The sequence below is a fragment of the Erithacus rubecula genome (assembly GCF_903797595.1).
Source record: "Erithacus rubecula genome assembly, chromosome: 1".
In the NCBI taxonomy this organism is placed as follows: Eukaryota; Metazoa; Chordata; class Aves; order Passeriformes; family Muscicapidae; genus Erithacus; species Erithacus rubecula.
In genome coordinates this window covers 71,157,823-71,177,926 of record NC_136658.1, presented here as the reverse complement: position 1 = coordinate 71,177,926, position 20,104 = coordinate 71,157,823, and the positions used below count along the sequence as shown (strand labels likewise).

At 38.2% G+C, this 20,104-nt stretch overlaps 1 protein-coding gene across 2 annotated transcripts in view; it reads left to right on the top strand.

Moving 5' to 3' along the window:
- The first annotated feature begins 8,355 nt into the window (after positions 1-8,355).
- Positions 8,356-20,104, top strand: part of COG6 (component of oligomeric golgi complex 6) — a 54,332-nt gene continuing 42,583 nt past the window's right edge. Inside the window, exons 1-4 of one of the 2 annotated variants that reach the window (XM_079299583.1) lie at positions 8,356-8,524; positions 9,115-9,258; positions 9,583-9,654; positions 12,971-13,029. In XM_079299583.1, coding sequence (XP_079155709.1) covers positions 8,396-8,524; positions 9,115-9,258; positions 9,583-9,654; positions 12,971-13,029 — 404 coding nt within the window. In that variant the 5' untranslated portion in view covers positions 8,356-8,395. The other variant, XM_079299582.1, reaches the window with a different exon arrangement.

Here is a 20,104-nt window from a genome sequence, read left to right as displayed (position 1 = left end):
TAAAACACAGAAATCCTGTCTGTGAATCAACAAGAAACTAGGTATATCCTCAAGACAATGCCTGACACTGTGGAGATAGGAGCTCAACCTAGGTATTCCTGCCCACACTCAAGTCTCTGGTAAAACAACTACCCAATGAATCAGACATAAACCAGTATCCCTGTGGTACTATGCTGGCATATCTCCACTACTGGTAGTACAAATTGTGTCTAAATCCCATCACACTAAAAGAAATTTAGATAAATACTGGTATCTGGGAAGGTGAATAATACATTCCAAGTGGGAATGCCTGTAACAGAGTGAAACACATAGTTCTGAGAGAGGGATTTGCATGGGAGGATGGAGAGAAAGTGACAAAATTAATGAAGAGGCACAGGAGGAGTGGGAACAGAAGAAGCAGGTATGAACTAGACTGCAGCATTGATTTATGAATGAAAATGTAAAATTTTTTCTGATTCAGGTGCAAAAATTAAACCAGCCCTTGGGCAGTTCTACTTTTCAACTGGCAAGTCCATGATATGTCATCCAAAATGATATACACCTGCATGACGTGTCATATGCCTACAGGCACCAACTAGATCATTTTGCTGTGAAAACAAGATGTTCTATTTTTTAATTGTAAAATCAAACCTTCTGGGTTTTTTGCCCCTTTCCTCCATGAGTATACAGGGAGCCTGGGGTTACACAAGGATTCAAACACAGTATTTAATTTCCACAGTACTGAAGCTGGGGCATACTCTTAGAATTATTTGCAGAGAAGTAAAAAGTCACTGTCACACAAATAGGGGTAAAAAAAATCGTCTACTCAACAGTTCAGTGCATAGGTTTTCTATTCAGTCAGAGGAGAGGACTGGGTAGGAATCTGAGGGTGAATTGCCTTCTGGAAGTGCCTTTCTTTCCATGCTCTGATAGGACAGTTAGCTATGGATTTTACCTCTGACTTTTAGGTTTTAGAAGATTGTTGAGATGTATATCCCTCTAAAAATTCTAAGTTTTGTCTTCAAGTGTGTGGATATTCAAGGTGAAGAAAGCAAGAGTAGATTCAGACCGCTTAATATTAAGAGCTCCCTATAACAGCAGTGAATCAGCAATTGCACCACAGCAAAATAATCCCCTTTTGGACCAGTGAAACAAAAGGCTAGCTCTGGGCCAGTATGGGCATTTCTTGTCATAACCTTTCTTCAGTGAGGCACAAATGTGTTAATTATGCCAGTTAGCACTGCAATCTGGTTAAAGCACCTGATGCTTTTCTTTGAGATATTACCATGCCTGTATTATTAGCACTCTAGACTTTGTCACATAAAAGGACATGTATGGGACAGACGCAGAAAGAAGCCTCTAATCATCAAAATTAACCTAAAAATATCCTTTCAAAACCTCTAGACTGGCAGTTCACTCAATATAACATTTGCCTTTTGACAGGCATGTGCTCTGCATGCACAACAATATTTTAGGATGGCATTGTTTAAAAAAAGCTGACAGTGATGGGTGATGCCTATTCAGACTGATGATACTCTGAAGAGAGCTTTACCTGCATGGACAAGAAAGTCGTTGCTAGTTTGCATGCAAAAGGAAGCTTGGGGTCTATTCTGGGGAACTTGATAATCTCTTGTAATTAGTACTGTAATTGGAGGTTGCTGGAAATGCTCCTTGAGCTTCTGCCAGGGAATGTGAGTGCTTCACAAAGCTGTTGACACCGTTCTTTACACCCAGCCTCACCAACCAAGTCAGCTGCAGTAGATGCCAACACAGAACTCCTGCTTTGTCAAAACTCTCACTTAGGCAGAAAACACACAATGCTTTTTCCTTCCAGTGTAACCACAGAGTGGCACCAGTACTATCCAGCCCATCACCATGCTCCCTGCTGATGTCCTGAAGCCCACTGGTGATTCCAGGACACACTAGGTCACCATCAGGCTGCAGTTCTTGGCAGAGACTCACTCCATCTCCACTATTTCAGATTGCAGATGGATAAATATGAGCCACACATACCAGTGTTTAGAAACAACTTGCCTGCTCTTGGGGACACAATTATTTGCTTCTAGGGCATCAGTCATGGGGATGCTAGCTCTGTAATAATGCCATGAAGGCAGAAATGACCACCAGAAAGGGATACCAGGTAATTTTTGTAAGAAACTGAAGATATAAATGTATTTTATCTGGAGGCGAGAGGATCTTTGCATAGAGATTGTTTGCAATTCACAGTCAACTGCGGTGACTGCAAACAGTGGCAGCCATTAAGTAATGTTATTTTTATCCACAGCAGCTTTCCAGCATCTCTGAGGGTGATGGCATCTTGCCAAGGCTTTGGAAGGGCTGTATGAGCTGACACACAAAGATGAATGGTTGAGGCAAGCCCAAATGACACTTCTGAGTCAACTTTACAGAAAGATTCAAATCCAAATATACCAGGTAGCTCCACACTGGAGCTGCTGAGAAGCTGTTTGGCTATGCTCCTGACAGATGTCTGAGAGTGTGACTTCTGGCATTTTGGAAATTTTTATTTCTCCTGAAGTAGCAATAAAGTTCCATTAAATTCACCCAACCAGAATTGTTATGAGCACTAGGATAAGCTATTTATGACACCCATACCTGTAAAATTAGGTTGATGTTGTATTATTGCTATGAAAATTGCCATGATCATCAATATGCTTTTTACAACTTTTACTAGCAACATCCCTAAAGTGCTCTTTCACAAGACAATGGCTTTTGTGGTGAAGCTGTACAATTTTTTCCTCATGCCCCATTACTGCTTTTTCCTTCAAGAGCTCCTTGTGTGCTCACGGCTCCAGATACACTTTTGACTGACAAAACTGTTAGCTGCCATTTAAAAGGGAATTTCTATGTGCCAGATGTCCCTGACTATGTAATCTTCTCTGTTCTGTGCCACTACAAACATTTGTGCAATATTTGGTGGGCTAGCAAGGTGAGAATTCTATCATCTCATGCAACTACATCCCAATCAACAGCTACCAGATCCATCAGAGGAGTTTCTAACACTAAAGACTGTACTTTGGATGCTGACTGTGGTAAAGAAATTGCCTGGAGCTGAGAGAAGCCTGTCATACTCCCTTGCCTGCGTGGCAGAAGTATGTGTGTATAGACACAAAAAGGGCAAGAGGGCAGAAGATGTATAACAAGTTTAAAAGGAGCTTTGGAAAATTCAAATAGGTTTCAAAACACAGACCAGCCAGTCAATGTAATTTAAAAAAAAGAAAAAAAAAAGGCTTCAGAAACACACTTCGATCTACATTTATGCATCTCTGGTCCTGTCAAGGAGAGCTATCTTGCAGTCCTGTATGAATCCTGAATGACAGAAATATATGCTACATTTATCACATATCTTCAGTAACTTGAACTCTAAGAACAAAGTGACCATTGGAGTTGGGTTCTGGGAATAACAAAAATGGCTGCAGTGAAGAATAGTCATAGCTGATCACTAGCTGGGAGGGCTTAAGGCAAGACCTGGGTTTCCACTAAGGGATCACGAGAAGAGCCTGTTCACAAGAAACACACCAGAAATGCCAAAGGAGAAAAAAAAATAAGAGATTCACCAGAGATCCGTAAGACATGGATGCCTGGCCCACAGGTCTGGATTAAAATACAGCAGTTGGAGTCAAAGTTTGCAGCAGTTATGGTTTCTGTTAAAACTTGTGTTGCTGATGTACTGACTCAAAAGGTATTTTTCTAATGCTGTCATTCTTACAATTTACTAGATCTACCTTTGGTTTGTCTTGATCCACATCACGACTCTGTCATGATCTCATAGAGGGTCATATTGTCAATCAGCTGATCTGAGGGCACTGCCCAGTAATTTAGGTATCATTCTCTAGATTTTCTTTGCTAGACATTGACTTCAGCTGTGATCAGGACATAATGAAGGGTACTGTTTCTTTGTCTGATGGTGAATAGTTGTAATTTTTGTTCAGTTGTTTTGGTTATTTTTATTTCACCCATGAAACAGAACACATTCCAGAGATTTTCTGCCAACAGGACATGGACAGTCATTGCTTGAAAAGATAGGTCAGCAGGTCTGGCATACATTATTAGCACGTATTATGTGTCCTGCTTCTATTTTTTTTTTTTTTTTTTTTTTGGCAAAAATATTCCTCTCTGTTGCTGTATTGTTATTATAATGGTAAGAGTAAACATCCATACTAGAGATCTCATCAGCATATTAGTGAGAATATGCAAAGGAAGATTAGCTTTATACTTCAGCCAGAGAGATGTGGTGTCACTAAGGTGATGCAGTTTGTCAGCCACATGTAGATAATTTATTCTTACAGCTCCATGATCTAAACCATTTTTTCCCTCAGGTGAAATTTGGGCTCTCAAAGAAGTGAGTGGCAGTGCCATGACCAATGTAATTGACCTTGCCAGGGATGTGGCCACATAGTTTCGACAATCACTTCCTTAGAAAAGTCCTTTATTCTGTAGTGTTCTAGAATCAAATAAATTTATACTAAACCCTATTAGTTTTGTTGATACAATACTTCCCTTGAAATCAATGGTTGGGGTTTTTTAGCAGGAGATGAACAGGAAGATTTTATGGGCTTGGTATGTATTACAGTGCACACTGTACTGCTAATGTTATCTTTTCAGTGAGTTATGACAAACAGAAGTTTTATAGCTCCTCAGCCAGGTGGCTGATTCAGCATCACATATATTAGAGCCACTACTGCTGACTGTGAGGCACAACAATAAATTCTCAAGTGAGATAGCATGAGCTAACCTAAAACTTCAGAACTGTACATTCTCCTGGACCTTGAAGGAACACAGACAGGTTTCACTACATGACTACATGCTGCTGTCAGGGTGACCTTTGGTCAAATTATTCAGAGTCATATTTCCAGTTTCCAGATGATGTCAACATTGTCTGAGTTTTTAAAAAAATTGTTAGCTCAGGAAATGAATTTATTTGGTCTGGTGAAAAGAGTCTACAATATTAACCTCTAAGAAAATATATAATTAAAAAATCCAGCTCTAATTGACTTAAAGACACAGAACATTTTCCTGTACTCCTGCCTATTGGTTGGGTTTTCTAATCCAATCTTAGCACAAAAAGACATCAAAATACTGAAAAATGCCAAGGAAGAATTTCATGGCGGAGAACTAGTGAAGATGATAAGGCAGTGATGGATTTCTTTTGAGGTGTGCTATGTGCAGTGGAGAGCCTGGCAGAGCCAAGTTCCACTCACCTGATAATGTATAGGGATGTCAGCATAAAGAGTTGTAAACATTTTCACAGGGATGGCATAGTTGAGTAGCAATATATCATAGCCAGCTTCCTTGAGATACTCTTATTTACTGCAGGACCTGTAAATTGTATGCAAAATGGCATTGTCAATTTTTTTTTATCTATTACTCTGTAAGAAAAACACAACTAATTATGGGCATTCATTATATGACCTTTCACATCCTGATTTCATAATGCTTCCAGATTCTATGTGCTCTATCTGCATCCTTCCTCCCTTCCTCCCTTCCTCCCTTCCTCCCTTCCTCCCTCCCTCCCTCCCTCCCTCCCTCCCTCCCTCCCTCCCTCCCTCCCTCCCTTCCTCCCTCCCTCCCTCCCTCCCTCCCTCCCTCCCTCCCTCCCTCCCTCCCTCCCTCCCTTCCTTCCTTCCTTCCTTCCTTCCTTCCTTCCTTCCTTCCTTCCTTCCTTCCTTCCTTCCTTCCTTCCTTCCTTCCTTCCTTCCTTCCTTCCTTCCTTCCTTCCTTCCTTCCTTCCTTCCTTCCTTCCTTCCTTCCTTCCTTCCTTCCTTCCTTCCTTCCTTCCTTCCTTCCTTCCTTCCTTCCTTCCTTCCTTCCTTCCTTCCTTCCTTCCTTCCTTCCTTCCTTCCTTCCTTCCTTCCTTCCTTCCTTCCTTCCTTCCCTTCCTTCCTTCCTTCCTTCCTTCCTTCCTTCCTTCCTTCCTTCCTTCCTCTTTCCCCCATCTCTCCCTTTCTCCCTCTCTTCTTTTAATCTATTTGTACATTTTTCTTCATTACAGAAATCTTCCTTTCTCACCTCATTTGACTATGACACCATCCATAACAAAGGCTATTCCTTCTTTGTGTTTAAGAAAATAATTTTTGTGTCCTGCTCTGTCACTCCTCTTTTGCCAAAGGGTAGGGAAATACATCCAGTTATGTCTTTGACCCAGTCAATCAATTTATTGACTGAAATTTTATTACTATTTAGCCTTTTGTGGAAGAAATTCAGGTTACTACTGCAAATCCTTTTTTGTCTTTTTCTTCAGAAAGTACATTTGAAAGTACAGCAACATTTACTAGCCTTGGCTATGTAGACTGCAGGTGACATTCCTGACCACACCTTGTTCTGCAGGATCAACCATGCTCCTGTCTGTGCACCAAACAAGTGGTTTGTGAACACCTTCACCAGAGGATTTCTTTTTATAGCTGTATCTAATATTCCAAAAAAATGAACAAGATATAAGATACAAGATACACTGGTATCCTCATACAAACACGTTTTAGACATGACAGAGGTAAAAAGTGCTCCCTTCATTATTTCTTCTCATTTTTTCAAAAGAACACATGCACAGATAAACACATGCTATTTCAAAGCTCCATTGGTTCCTGTCATCCCAATGTTTTACATTAGCTAGAAGCATTCTGGCTCAGGAAACACATTCTTGAAGAAATACACACCCATGAAGAAGCATCTGAAAACAGAGCTGGTTGCTTCAAAAGAAAATGCATGTAGCAACTAATAGAGGGAATTCTTTCTGGCTCCTTGTATGTTTGTGGTATAACTTGTTGGACAAGACTTGGCAATGGTCATGACTTATCTGACACTTGTGTTTCAGATGTTGGAGCCTTTCTGACTTCAAGGTGTGCCTTCACTCTGTCAACTCATCCATCAGGTTAACAACATTTGAAGTGTTGTTCAAACAACTAGCAACATTCAACTCATAGGTGGGAGGGGATCTTTCTAATAAGAGGATTTTCTTGACATGCTTAAATATTAATTGCTTACACCTGTGATGACTGCAGGCTGTTTTATCTCTTCTGACATGGAGAAGGAAGATCCTGGCTCCTGGAAGCTGAGTCAGAAGTAAAGGACATCTAGAAGGAGATAACATCAGTGTAATGAGAAAGAGAAACTAAGGAAAACAATCTGTCTGAAAATACTTGAAAACCTTCTTGCTGACTAGACAAGAATAGAAATAAGGCACTACACAGACTGTTCAGACTGTTTTATGTAGAGGATCCATGTCAGGAAGCAAAGAAAGAAACAAAAATAAAATAGAAAAATATCCTATCATTGTCTCCATCATGCTAAGATTTCAAGGGCTCTGGTCATACAGTTTTTCCTTGAGGTAAATAACAAACTAACAAAACAAATAACTAATGAATAAAACCATTCAGAAACTCAGTGGTCCACCTTGGGCATAAAAGCAATGTCTACTTGACTTGCTTGCAGTTATTTTCAGGAAGGGTCTTCAGAAGAGCAAAGTGAAATCCCTGAACTCCGAAAGAGTTAAGCTACTGCTTGAATCTTCAGGTTTTGACCACGCAGCCTCAGACAGGTGGAAAGGTGACAATGTTTTCACAGCTAATACCATGGTGGAACCTGTGTCCTTTGGGAAAGCCCACTGGAATCCCTCTGCTGCACCTCAGCATTTCAGATAGGACAAGCGACAGTACAAGAGGACACAGCCTTAATTAAGCTGCAGCAGGAAAGGTTTAGTTTGGACATCAGAAGGGATTTCTTGGCAGAGAGGGTCTTTGGGCATGGGAATGGACTGCCCAGGGAAGTGCTGGAGTCACCATCCCTGGAGGTGTGTAATTTTAAGGAAAGGCGGGACATGGCAGTCAGAGCCATGGTCTGGTGGATATGGTGCTGTTAGGCCATAGGTTGGACTCGATGGACTCGATGATCGCAGAGATCTTTGTCAGTTTAATTGAATCTGTCATTTCGTGCTCTGGAGCTCTGAGGAGACCTTGGGAGTTCATCTCCGTAAATGCTCAGCAGAAACAAGACAGACTCCTCATTTTGACCCATATTGCAGCCACTGCAGTTTGCTGATACAACACAGACCTCATTATTTTTTCCTTTCCAGTTGTGCTCACAATTAAAGCATTTGTTTTGTGAAACAAATACAGCTATCTGCCATCATGAAGTGAACCGTCTACCGTGAACCATCTATTGAAACCCCTTTATTTATTGATCAAATTATCTTCAATTATTGATACTTTAATTTTTATGTATTTTATTCTATCAATAAAAACAAACAAACGACGAAATAAACACAAAACCCCCGGTTGCCGCCCCGCACCAGGCGCGGCCTGGCTCCGCAGCCGGCCCGCGTTAGGCCGGAACCAAAGGCTCGGAGCGCGTTTCCGCCGGAGCCGCTCCGCGTGCGGCGCTGGGGCCGGGGAGGGCCGCAGCCATGGCCGACACCGCCGCGCCGCCGCCGCCTCCCGCCGCCGCCGCGCCGGGGCTCCCGGCCGCCCCCGGCACCAACCCGCTGTCCCGCAAGCTCAACAAGATCCTGGAGACGCGCCTGGACAATGACAAGGTGTGTCGGGCGGCGGCGGAGGGACGGGTGGGGGCCGGATGAGCCGTCAGGGGCCGCGCGCCCCGACAGGCTTCGCGGCGGGGGGCGAGTGGTGCCGTAGCCTCAGTTCCGCTGCGGAGCTGCGGGCGGCCCTTTGCAGCAGCGATTGCAATAAAATTACTTTGCGCTTCTCCGGCAACATGCCGCGCTCCTACTTTATCCCTTCAGATCGGAGGGAGGTTCGTATTGCTTGCCTCGGAGGGCACTTCTCGAGCTTTTTGTAATTTAAATGTTTCCTTGCTGTGGATAGGTCATTCATTTGCAGAAAGTAGTCTTATTGGTTAAAGATGCTGTCAAATTGTGGACAAAATTTTCTTCTGTAAGAGAATAAGAAAGACTCAGCAATTATTTTAGTTTGTGTATCTGCTTGTATATCTGTTTGTATATCTGTTTTTAACAGATGTGGAGTGTGCTAAGGTAGCTTTTCCTCTAAAACAATTTTTTAGGTTTGCTTTATTTTTAATAAGATCACGAACTCGGGGTGGATACAGATGATTTAACCTGCTTTTTTGTAACAGCATACAAACTGAAGGTCCTTTTTTATTTTCTAGGAAATGCTGGAGGCACTCAAGGCTCTCTCGACCTTTTTTGTGGAGAACAGTTTGCGCACCCGAAGGAACCTGCGTGGAGACATCGAACGACGCAGCTTGGCCATAAATGAAGAATTTGTGCACATATTCAAGCAAGTTAAGGAGGTAATGTTTTGCAGCATGACTAGCTATTTTGCAAGAATGCTGTGTGATTTAAAGTTTAAAAAAGGATTAAGAGAGAGTTTAACTTTCCAGAACAGATATACTTTTACAGTAAAATTGTTTCATTTGTGGAAGTGTTGCATTGGATGTTTCAAACAATTCCAAGTCCTGAATGAATGTTGATATTAGGGTGCATTACTCTGCACTAACAGGGAGCCTGGAGCAATAATGTTCCTTTTAACTGAGGCATCTATTGTGGTGGGAAGCTGGGCCTGGACACAGCATCTCTGATTAAAAACACATTTACTGTTATTTGAACTTATTTAGGAGCTTGAGAGTATAAATGAAGATGTGCAAGCAATGAGCAGCTGCTGTGAAGACATGTCCAGTCGTTTGAAGGTAGTATATAAATGGGAGTGCTTTGAATATTTTTCCTTTTGAGGTATGACTATGTTCTTTCAAAAGTATGAGGGGTTATTTTTGAGGACTAACAGCAACACCAAGGTGTTTTCATGGTATGCATATTATGTTACTTTAGGATAATAACATCTTCTTTTTACTTGTATAGAAAATGTACCAAGGAAGTAATTTTAATGTCTTCCAAATTGCAGCTCAAAACGTAGCCATATACTTAATTTGAGAATAGCAATATGCTATCCATATCTACATCAGTGAAGAGAAAATATTTTACTAGATTGGATATGTGTGAGATTTAAGGGTTAATTTGTGTGTTTCCATTTAAAATGGCTTTTGCATTGACTGTGTTGAGTTCTGTGTTCATATCAATACCTCAAGTGTATTCGTAGGAAAGTATCTGGCAATTCAAAGAAAGAGTCAAATCTGGTGTGCATCTTCAGTTTATTGGTTTTGTTTCTTAACATTGTCTCAGAATGCTGATATGCAACAAAACCAATTCTGTTTCACCTCAGTCCTGAATCTGTAATATTCCTGGCAGGACTGGGGAGTGTAGGAAATTTGTGTTTTATGGTGCATTACTAAATCTGGCTTAGTTTTAGGGTACAAGTTCAAAATTCATTGCAGTGATGAGAATAAATGGCTTGTTCTCATCAGAATAAATGGATGCTGAAGTGGAGATGTTTTGCCAAAGGTAACCTGTTCCCAACACAGCACATAAATTATACTATAAGTATATACTGTATACTTATACTATATAGTTTATAGTATAGTGAATAAGAATCCTTAATTAAAAAAACAAATCCTGTGAAAACAGTTGTTTTCCTCTCCATATGTGTGTGTGGATATTAGATGTCCTCCTACGTTGATAAATGGGTTTCACAGTCATTGTACAAATGCTTGTAGCTTGATGCTTTGAACTTGTACCAAAAAATGTGAGAGTACAGTGTAGCCAACTGCAGTACTTAATTTTCAGTTTTGGAAGGAACTGGGTAATGTGCCTCAGAGGTCTCAGATCTCTTTGAACATTGTTAATGTAGATATATTCCCCAGTGCAGTTCAGGAACTGTTAGACTAAGCTCTTAGATGTGGAAATGAGTCAAGTGTCCATGCAGATTTTTGCTCTTTTCTGTCTTTAGATCATGAAGTGATTTTTTTTTTTTCTTTTCCCAGAGTACAGCCACCCTGCAGAGATTTCTTTTTCTGTTAAAGTCAGTAGGTAGTTTTGTTCTGTGCCCCACAGGAGGTTTCCTCTAGAGTCCTGTAGAACTCAGAACTTGTCTTGATTCAATCCATATTTTCTTTGTATGAGTATAAAGTTAATAAGCTCATGAACTAGCACTCAGTTGTGAAATACTCTGGTGCTTTATCTGTAATAGGACTGGAAGACTTGCAGGCATGTGCTCAAGCTGAATAAGAAGACAAAAATGAGCTAAGAAGAGCAAATAGAAGATACAAAGAGGAGGATTTGGGGCATACAAGGCAGAAAAGTGTGCAAAGACAGCAGTGTATTAAGAAAGCAGAACAAATGCAGGACATGAAAGGGGATATATTTGGATAAGCCAAAAAGCTTTTTAGCTTTGTTATTTTGTAAGTTTATAATACCATCTGATCTAAACAACCATATATTGTCACATCTGATTTTAGGACAGTGATTTGATAAATACAGTGTCTGAAAGGGAGAGGAGGAGCAAGTGCTGAAATGGAATTCAGTGGGGTTGAAGGATAATGAAATTGTTAACTAATATACTGAGGTGGGGAGGAAGAGAAAAATATTTCATCAAATACCAAGTTTCTGATTTTTTCAGCATGTCTGGCTCATTTCTGACAGTTACCTTGTTAGATTGGATGTAAACTCTTACATTTAATGCATAAAATAATGACAATATCTGGTGTGTATTTGAATGCACATATGTAAAAACTGGTTTCCTGGTATATCTGGCTAGATTCAGAAAAAATTATTTTCCTTCTTTTCTGCTATCCTACTGTTAGCATTGTTTGTGGTAATCAGTACTTCTGCCCAGAAAGTACTGAAAAGGAAGCAAATTACATCTTTTTTGTTTATTAAAATTTACAATTAAATTGCTACAGTTTCACATTTCAAAGCATTCCTGTACCTTGAATACTTTTCTGTTGTAGCTAATGTGCTGGCAGATAGAAAGGCTGAAATGAAGCAGTGTGTATAGATACTTTTGTTAGACCTCTCAGGGGTCTCAAGACTGGTATCTTCAATTTGCCAAGCTGTAATTTGGCTGTAATGCAGCATTGAAATTAATCACACAGAATGTCTTTATTGCCACCTCTTCACTTGCAGTATTATTCTATACTGAATGCATTTTGATTTTAGGATTTCTCTTTTTGTTAAATCTCAATTTTTCTGCTTAAGAGATCACTGGTGGCATCCAGGGTGAAGCCAAAAATTCCAAATGACTTTTAGCTTTTCAGAGCAATAAGCTTTAGAACTCATTAACTTCAGTTGCAGCAATTCTTTTAATTATGCAGTTGCCTTCTGATGCAGAATTGTTTCTGCATGGATTCTCTTGCACTGCCATCACTCAATATTTAGGGCTGTGATGAACTTCCTAAGTGAATTTCTCTTAGAATGGTAGAATCATTTAGATTGGGAAAGACTTCTGAGATCATCATGTCCAACTCAGCACTGCCAAGTCCACCACTATGCCATGTCCCTCAGTGCTACACCTGCACATCTTTTAAATACCTCCAGGGATGGTGACTCAACCACTTCCCTGGACAGCCTATTCCAGTGCCTGGCCACCTTTGCAGTGAATAAATTTTTTCCTAATAATTGTCCTTGTTCCATGCAGCTCTATAAGCTGTTGGACTGTAGAGCTAGGCTTGCTTAGACTGGTGGAGTTGTGTTCATCATCTTTTCTAAAAAGTGAACATTGGTACTGTGCAATTTAGCATCCAAATAAATTAGTTTCATTTTTTTATTTTGTGACAGCAAACGATTTACTGTTGATGGGCAAACAAATAATCAAAACTATTTCTAATGTTTATAGTATTTCTCTATTAAATATAAATTAAAAATAACTATGTGAGTAGAAATGTATATAAACATGAAAATGTATGTAGATTCATATAAAAAAGGGTTTTATTAACTGCCTGGACATAGGGATAGTTAATGAATACTTGTTTCAAGTAGGTCTTTTGTTTCAAAGAGTATCCTCTTTAAATTGCTTATACTCAGCTTCAAAAGTATTACCTATTTTAAAGATTGTTTAATACAGTTGATATGTTTCTGTTTTTCACATGCTTAACAATTCTAATTGTATTCTAGGCAGCGAAGGAACAAACCCAGGACTTGATTGTGAAAACCACAAAACTCCAGGCAGAAAAGTATGTATCCCACCTTATTTATATGATAGAATTTTGTTTTAGGTGTGACTCTGACACTTTGATGTGTGACTTCAGGTTTTTTTTCAATACTGTGTGTGCTTTTTAGCTCAGTTGCACTCCTAGCTTATTGCTAAATGATACAAAAAGGTAAAAATGTGTGTTAGTGTTTGTTTCAATAAAAATTGACTTTTTAGGGAAAACAGTCAGTTACATTGGTAGCACGTGTTACATATGAATGTTCTTTGCCTGAAGTCTGTTGATAATGTAACTTACATTGTGTCATAACAGACATGGATGAATGCAATTTCTTGTCAGTTTGACAGGCTTCTTATATGCTTAGTATCCAGTGGAAGTCTCTCTCTTTTTCCAGGGACTGTATGAGGGAATGCAAAGTTGGATTCTAGCTTACTCTGTCATATTTAAAGCTGACTGTAAAATACAGGAGTGCTGTTTAATGAGCCAAGCACAGACCACTTTTTCCATTTGTTCTCCAGCCTCCTGTGGAAGAAAATATTTGTATTTTTCTCTTTTCAGTATTTTTGTTCCTGAGAAGGGGATAATAATCAATGACAGATTCAAGCAGTCTTTACTGTTTTTATGGCTAGGATGTATGGTTTTATAGCTTCAGGTTTTCTCAGTGTAGAAAAATGAATCTCCTTGCTTTATGAGCTTTCTTCAGAAAATTATATGCAGTTCACTGGAGGTTAGAAATAATTATTTTGCAGTAGTAAGTTTCTAGTAGAAATTACAGTTTTGGATAGCTCTTGGTAAGCTTTCAAAATCAGTAGGTTTATGATATGAGCTTCAGTAGGAAGTGGATTATGTCTGAATATGAAGTTGGAGTCTAATCTGTAGATATTTTAAACGTTGAGTGTAGAATAACTACGGAAAATGCAATGCTGTTTCATATAAAGTGAAGGATTTGGTAAAGACACTTTAAGTAAGTGAGCAGAAGTCTTAGAAAATATAATTTTGAATATGAGTATGTGAAATAGTAGGACAGAGAAATGGTCATTTACTTTGTAGTCTCAAAAAAAGGAAAGCTGCTTTGATTCTTTGTTCTGGAGCAGAATGGGAGATACCAGGATACCAGTCCCAAGTGGTGTATGTCTAATTGCCCTTAAATTCCATTAAAGGAGATTATGCAGACTGTGCATTAGTACCTCCACAAAATAGTCCTTACTTGCACTGTAGTTTGCTTAAAAGATTTTCTGCTAATTCCTTTAAAAGACAGAACATCCCCCTAGTGTGAAGAGGAAAAATATCTAGGAAGTAGCCTGTCCTTCTATGTGTGACCTTGGAGTGCACATGTAGGAAAAAGTTTGGAAGTACCCATGGTATACTTAAAACAGAAGCCAAAAAGTTTTTGTGACTTTTACAGTCTGATAGTTTTGGGAGATTCACAACTCCATTTATTAGCAAAGTTGAATTTTTCCCTGTCTTAATAAAAAATTGTAGACTGGCTCCATTTTAGATGTTTTAGTTATTTGTTCTTTTAACTTGTTAAAGGGATGAATTCCTTTGGTTTACATTAGGCGTGTGAAGAAGCATCTGCTGCCAGGTGTTAGGGGATTCTTGAACCCAGAAATCTTGCCTCTGAAATAATACAGGTCTTAAATTGCTGATGCCTTCAACTTAATATGAAATTTTTTAGCCAGCAAATGAGTAAATGGTGAAACTGGAAGGACATGACTTCTTTGTCCTCTGAGGGTTGTCCTGAAAGGCTGTCTGGTTGAAATGCAGAGATAAAAACTGAACCTGTTTTATTATGATCTTATATTAGGCTTAGCATTTATGTGATTTACTTTAGCTGACCATGTTTTTGTAGCTGGAAAAAATGTTAGGATTTTATTCAATGTTCTGAAACTGAAGGGAAACTGTAAACTTCCAGATGCATTTAATGCATTTATGGTAACTAGGCATTTAGATTCTTTTCCTTTTTTGCCATTCTTGGAAAGGAATGGATGTCTCAGTGGCTTTGTGTGGGTACTAGGATTTTTATACTAAGTAATTCTGACATTGTATTATCATCTATATAATTAGTTGTAGTTCAAAATGGTTTTCAGTTTCTGAAGCTTATTGCCTGAACCATGGTTTATCATCCTAGTCTCGCAGATTGGTGGTTTGAAGGTAGAGCTGCCCACAGGAGTTTCCTATAGGTAATCCTGATGAGCACTTTGGGACTTCTTGTACTGGTGAATTGTGTGACATCTGGGTAGATATTTGGGATAGAAATTTAGACATTTGTCTCAGATTTGGGTTTAAACCTCTTCATTCTTGCATTTTTGCTTTGCAGCAATTTTTTTTCTCGTTACTTAGTTTGTGAGCTTTCAACCTGCTTTGGCATAAATGCTAAATATTACTTAGCATTTGTGTCTTACTTAGATTACAAAATTTAAAAGTAATTAATACAATTGCATTTTTATATTTGTGAATAATTCAGAGTTGGTGCATTTCTTTGGTCATTTAGGTTGCTTATTCTGGATTTATTTTTTCTGTGAAGTCTAGTTAAAGCTACTGTACATTAGAAACAGTTTTCCTTCACACTATTTAAATTATGCTATCTGCATAGCATAGGAGCTATAGGATTTTTTTTTTTTGTTAAAACTAAGACTTACCATAACTTAATAGAACCATTTAATGTGAAAAAAGTGGTCCAGACATCCAACCCATCTCTTCATAACAAAACGTTGTTATTGTTTCTCAGCAACATAGACTCTTGAACAGTGTGTTCATTTTAATGTATTTCATAACAAACCTCTATAATAAACAAAACCAGTTAATTTAGACTATTTCTGGTACATGTTAAAAATCAGCTTCCATTTCAGTTATATTCAGTAGATTTGTGTACTTCTACTTGAGCACACTAATACTGCTTTTGGGTTGTATTAGATTTTTTATGTATAGTAATGAGGAGATTACTTTATTTTCAAACAATGAACGTCTGTTGGGCTTTAAAAGATGTGGGTTTGTATAATTGCTATTGCTAGTAAGCTGACAGAAAAAGGATCTTGCTCCTTGGAATGAGATTTTAATAATAGCTTCCTCTGACTTGTTGGTTCTCTGGTTTTCTTGTTCTACTTGACTCCAGTTTTGTTGGTTATTTGTTGGTGGTGGTGGTTTTATGTTTGTTTGTTTTAGTTCTTGTGTGTTGGTGGATTTTTTTGGTTGTTTTTTTGTGGGGTGTGTTTTTTTGTTTTGTTTGGTTTGGGTTTTTTTTTTTTTTTTTTTTTTTTGTGTGAGGCTAAAAACGTACTTGCATTACTAAGCTACTTCACCTTGCATAGCAAAGAAGCATCCCAGAGTTCAGTAATTCCTACACCAGGGAAATAATTCATTTAGCTCCAAATAGTCTGTGCAGAGTGCTAGAAGCCTGGCTTCACAGTAGTTCTACCAGACACTTAATAATATGTTGTGCAAGGTGTTGTGTTGTTTTTTTTTTTTTTTTGGTTAGCCACAAGTTACAGTCATCAATGTAACAATTGAGAAGAGAGACTAGAAGGTAATACTTGCAATATTAATTCTTCTGAAATTAAATAAGAGCATTTATGTAAGTGTATGTGTGTGCGTGTGCTCAGAGGCTTCACTGAAAATAAATCTGTAGAAATACAAAAGTCGTTGAGAGCTAGATCTAGTGTTCTAGAAGTAAAAACCACAGTACTCTGAAAACTGTTATGAAAAAATGAAAATTACTCAGATATTTCTTGAGATAGTATACTGGTTCAGAGCTTTTGTGGAGATTATGTACTTGAACACCTTTACAAACCATCTTATTTTGCTACCCTCTCTTAATTGGGTTCCTAAAAAGAGAAAAATTTGTGTTTTGATGTCTGAATCATTGTTAGCTATATAGATTCCAGAAAAGCCATTCACATAGCCCTTGCATTGTTTTACTTCTTAAAATGAAATAAAATATGATTACCAGACAGGAATGTAAGTGTGTACTTCAGTTTGTTTTAATTGAATTACATTATATTCAGGCTTGATCTGTATTTCAGAAATATCAAATGCCATTCTTGGAATTTAGTCAATTATTTGACTATCACCTCTGTGCTCAATACAAACTCAGAAATCTCAGGAAAAATGTTTGTAAGTGAGCATCTGCTTCAGTAGTGCTACACTACTGATCTCTCATCCTTATCTCTTGGTGGTGCCTTTTTCCTTTTGTAACAAATACCTTTTTTGTCATAGCCAACTTGGAAATGATGCAGAAAGTTCAGCACTATTTGTAGCAGGTTAGAGAGATCAGTCTGTGCTAAGAAAAAGTGGTGATCTAGTGTTTTGCATTGATGAGATGTATTTCATGTGTTGACCTTTTGAAGCTTGTATTTACATTTATTTCCATGAATGTGCTCCTTGAGAAAAATGAGTGATTGCCTAAACTTAATTATAATTCCTTGTGGGAGAGGGTGAAGACTTGCAATCCTGAGGCTCATTTTCTATCCTGATTTGTACCAAAATAAAGTATAGGTGACAAGGTGTAGCAGAGGAATAAAACCAGCTAAAATGGATCTGAAAGAAAAAAACAACAAAACTAACTTGTCATATTCTAGCCATGACCAGCAGAGAACATGCAAAGCCTTATTTTCTTGCCAGCTTTTCTTCCTGGCAGCTCTGTTGAGACATGAAGTACTCTTGGTCAGTATGAAATGAGGTGTGGTTTTACAGGTTGAGAGACATTCACCATAAATGCAGAATCAGTTATATAGTACTGTTTCTGACTGGTGTTTTTCTGATCTGCTCTGAGAAGAAAAGCCCAGGAAGAGAAGGAACAGAGAGTCTGTGGTCTGCACTGGAAATTATTTCTTGTTTTATTGTTTTCCTACTATCTGATTTCATTCTGCTTTTGCTGCAGCTTATTTGTTTTGATCTTATTCCAGGTGGATGTAGAGAACAGTGTGCAATTTTCATGCTTTTGGCAACATTTTTGAATTTGATGGCAAATTTAAAGTAGGCTCCTTTCAAGTGGCTTTATATCAGCTTTTATGAAAGATAAACTGAAGATACTAGTCTGTTTGGTATGGAAATATCAAGTAGTTCATCTCTACAAGATAGAAAAGGATGTGTTCATTGGAAATACACTCCTTTTAAACTTAATCTCTGTGCACAACTTAGAAACCATGAAACCATGGATCGTGAATCTTCATCATTTGCCAAACAGTGATTTGTGTGTTTGTATATATGTATATGTCACATGATCTGCATATGAAAATTTTGTCAAAAATATTCTGTAGTTGCATACCCATCATATTTAGAGGAAGCTTTATCAGTATAAAAGTAGAAACTTATTGAATTTCTAAAATTTATTTACAGCATGTAAACTTTTTTATTTCTGTATTTAGTAATTGGTTTGGTAAGATTTTAATAATTTGAGTTCAGATGTGTTGCTTAACTTAGATTTAGCCTTTTCAGTTTTTTCCCATTTATTTTGTATCACAGAATGCATGAGAAGGCAGGGCTGCAGCATTGCAGGCTATCTGTCTTCAGATAGGTATTACAAATGGGAGAAACCTTCTAAGTTCAAGTCCACTCTCCTGCTGCTACCTATTAGATGCATGATGACTTTGGTAAACTCATCAGCTGTTCAACACATAACTAGTGCATTTTTTTTGCATGTTGTTTGTGTTGCCATTCGTGGAATACGTACCCCAAAAGCTCATTCTTTCCAGTAAAAGCCATTTCCTGATTTCCAACCTAATTATTGGATATAAATTGACTGTTCTCTCATCTTGTCCTTTGCCTTATGAGTTGCCTTCATCTCCTGTGATAAATTAGTTTTTCCATTCCTATGATCATCCTGCGAGCTGTGGTCTAATGGGAATCCATTGTTCTTGCACACAGATGATCAGGATTGTGATCTGTTTTCCAGATGAGCTCTCACTAAAGCCTTCTTTACTACTACTTCTATTTTCTTGTATCCTGGAAACATTAGACAATTCGCTGGGTTCTTTATGTCTTCATAATTTTTAGTTAAAGAGAATGTTTCATATTTATATTTTATGATGGAATGGGTCACTGAATGCCTCCTCACAGTATTTCAGTTCTACTTCAATAAGAGATATGTTTGATGGATAAAATGCAGAACAAAACATTGGTTCTCATTTACATTTACAAATGAACTTTTGCACCTGTACTTGCTCTTAAGAAGGGTTTTCCAATGCTTGTGTGTAAATGTTTTGTTACGTAATCTTGTATATTTGCCTTTCACATGACAGAAAAATAATTTTTCAGCTTTATACAAGTTATTAAAGATGATTGTTATTTACTTATGTGTTAGAAATACCCCATTGTCCTGATGCTTTAAAAATGTGTTGAATCCTCAGTACCACAAATTGAAAGTAATTTCAGAATGACTGCTCTGATTCATCCTAGGTAGAAGAAACTAGTAGATTTTTATGCTGTGTGAAGTGGCAAGATAAAATTAAGCTTTGGAAAAGTCTGCTTCTTCTCCACCGTGTTTTTGAGCTGTCTAGGTGATAATCCTAACAAACAGTGCACATTTGTATTTGGTTCAAAGGAAAAGTGCATGAAGTGCGTAGTTTTCCCAGCCTTTTGAGTTCTCTTGCAAAAGAATTCTGTCTCCCTGGTAACGATTAAAACTGGGGAAATTGCTCTTTGTTGGAATCCTGTCCTTTGCCCAAGTTCTAAATTCTACCAGCACTTGGCACTTCCCCTTTTGCATCAATTCAGGGTTGCCATAAGCTGTTAGTTTTGTTTGTTTATACAGGATTAACTTCGTTAACAGAAAAAAAAAAAAAAATTTTGTATAACAGCATGGTATGGCCTTTTCCTCAGCTGTACTGCACTGCTTAGAATTCAGAAACTAGAAATAAGAATTTAGAATTTAGAAATTATTTTATCCACAGAAAGGGTCTTGAAGAACAGTGGGTCTTGAAATGTTTGTCTGCACACTGGTACTGACTGCTCTGGGTTATATGTAAGACAGCCTTACACTGGCTTTTGTTGTTGCCTGCATAGTGTTTTGTAAGGCACTTACTGTAGTGAAATGATTATAGCAACCTTGAATGACTTTTTAGTCCATTCCCCTGCCTTAATAAAATAGATTAAATTCTAG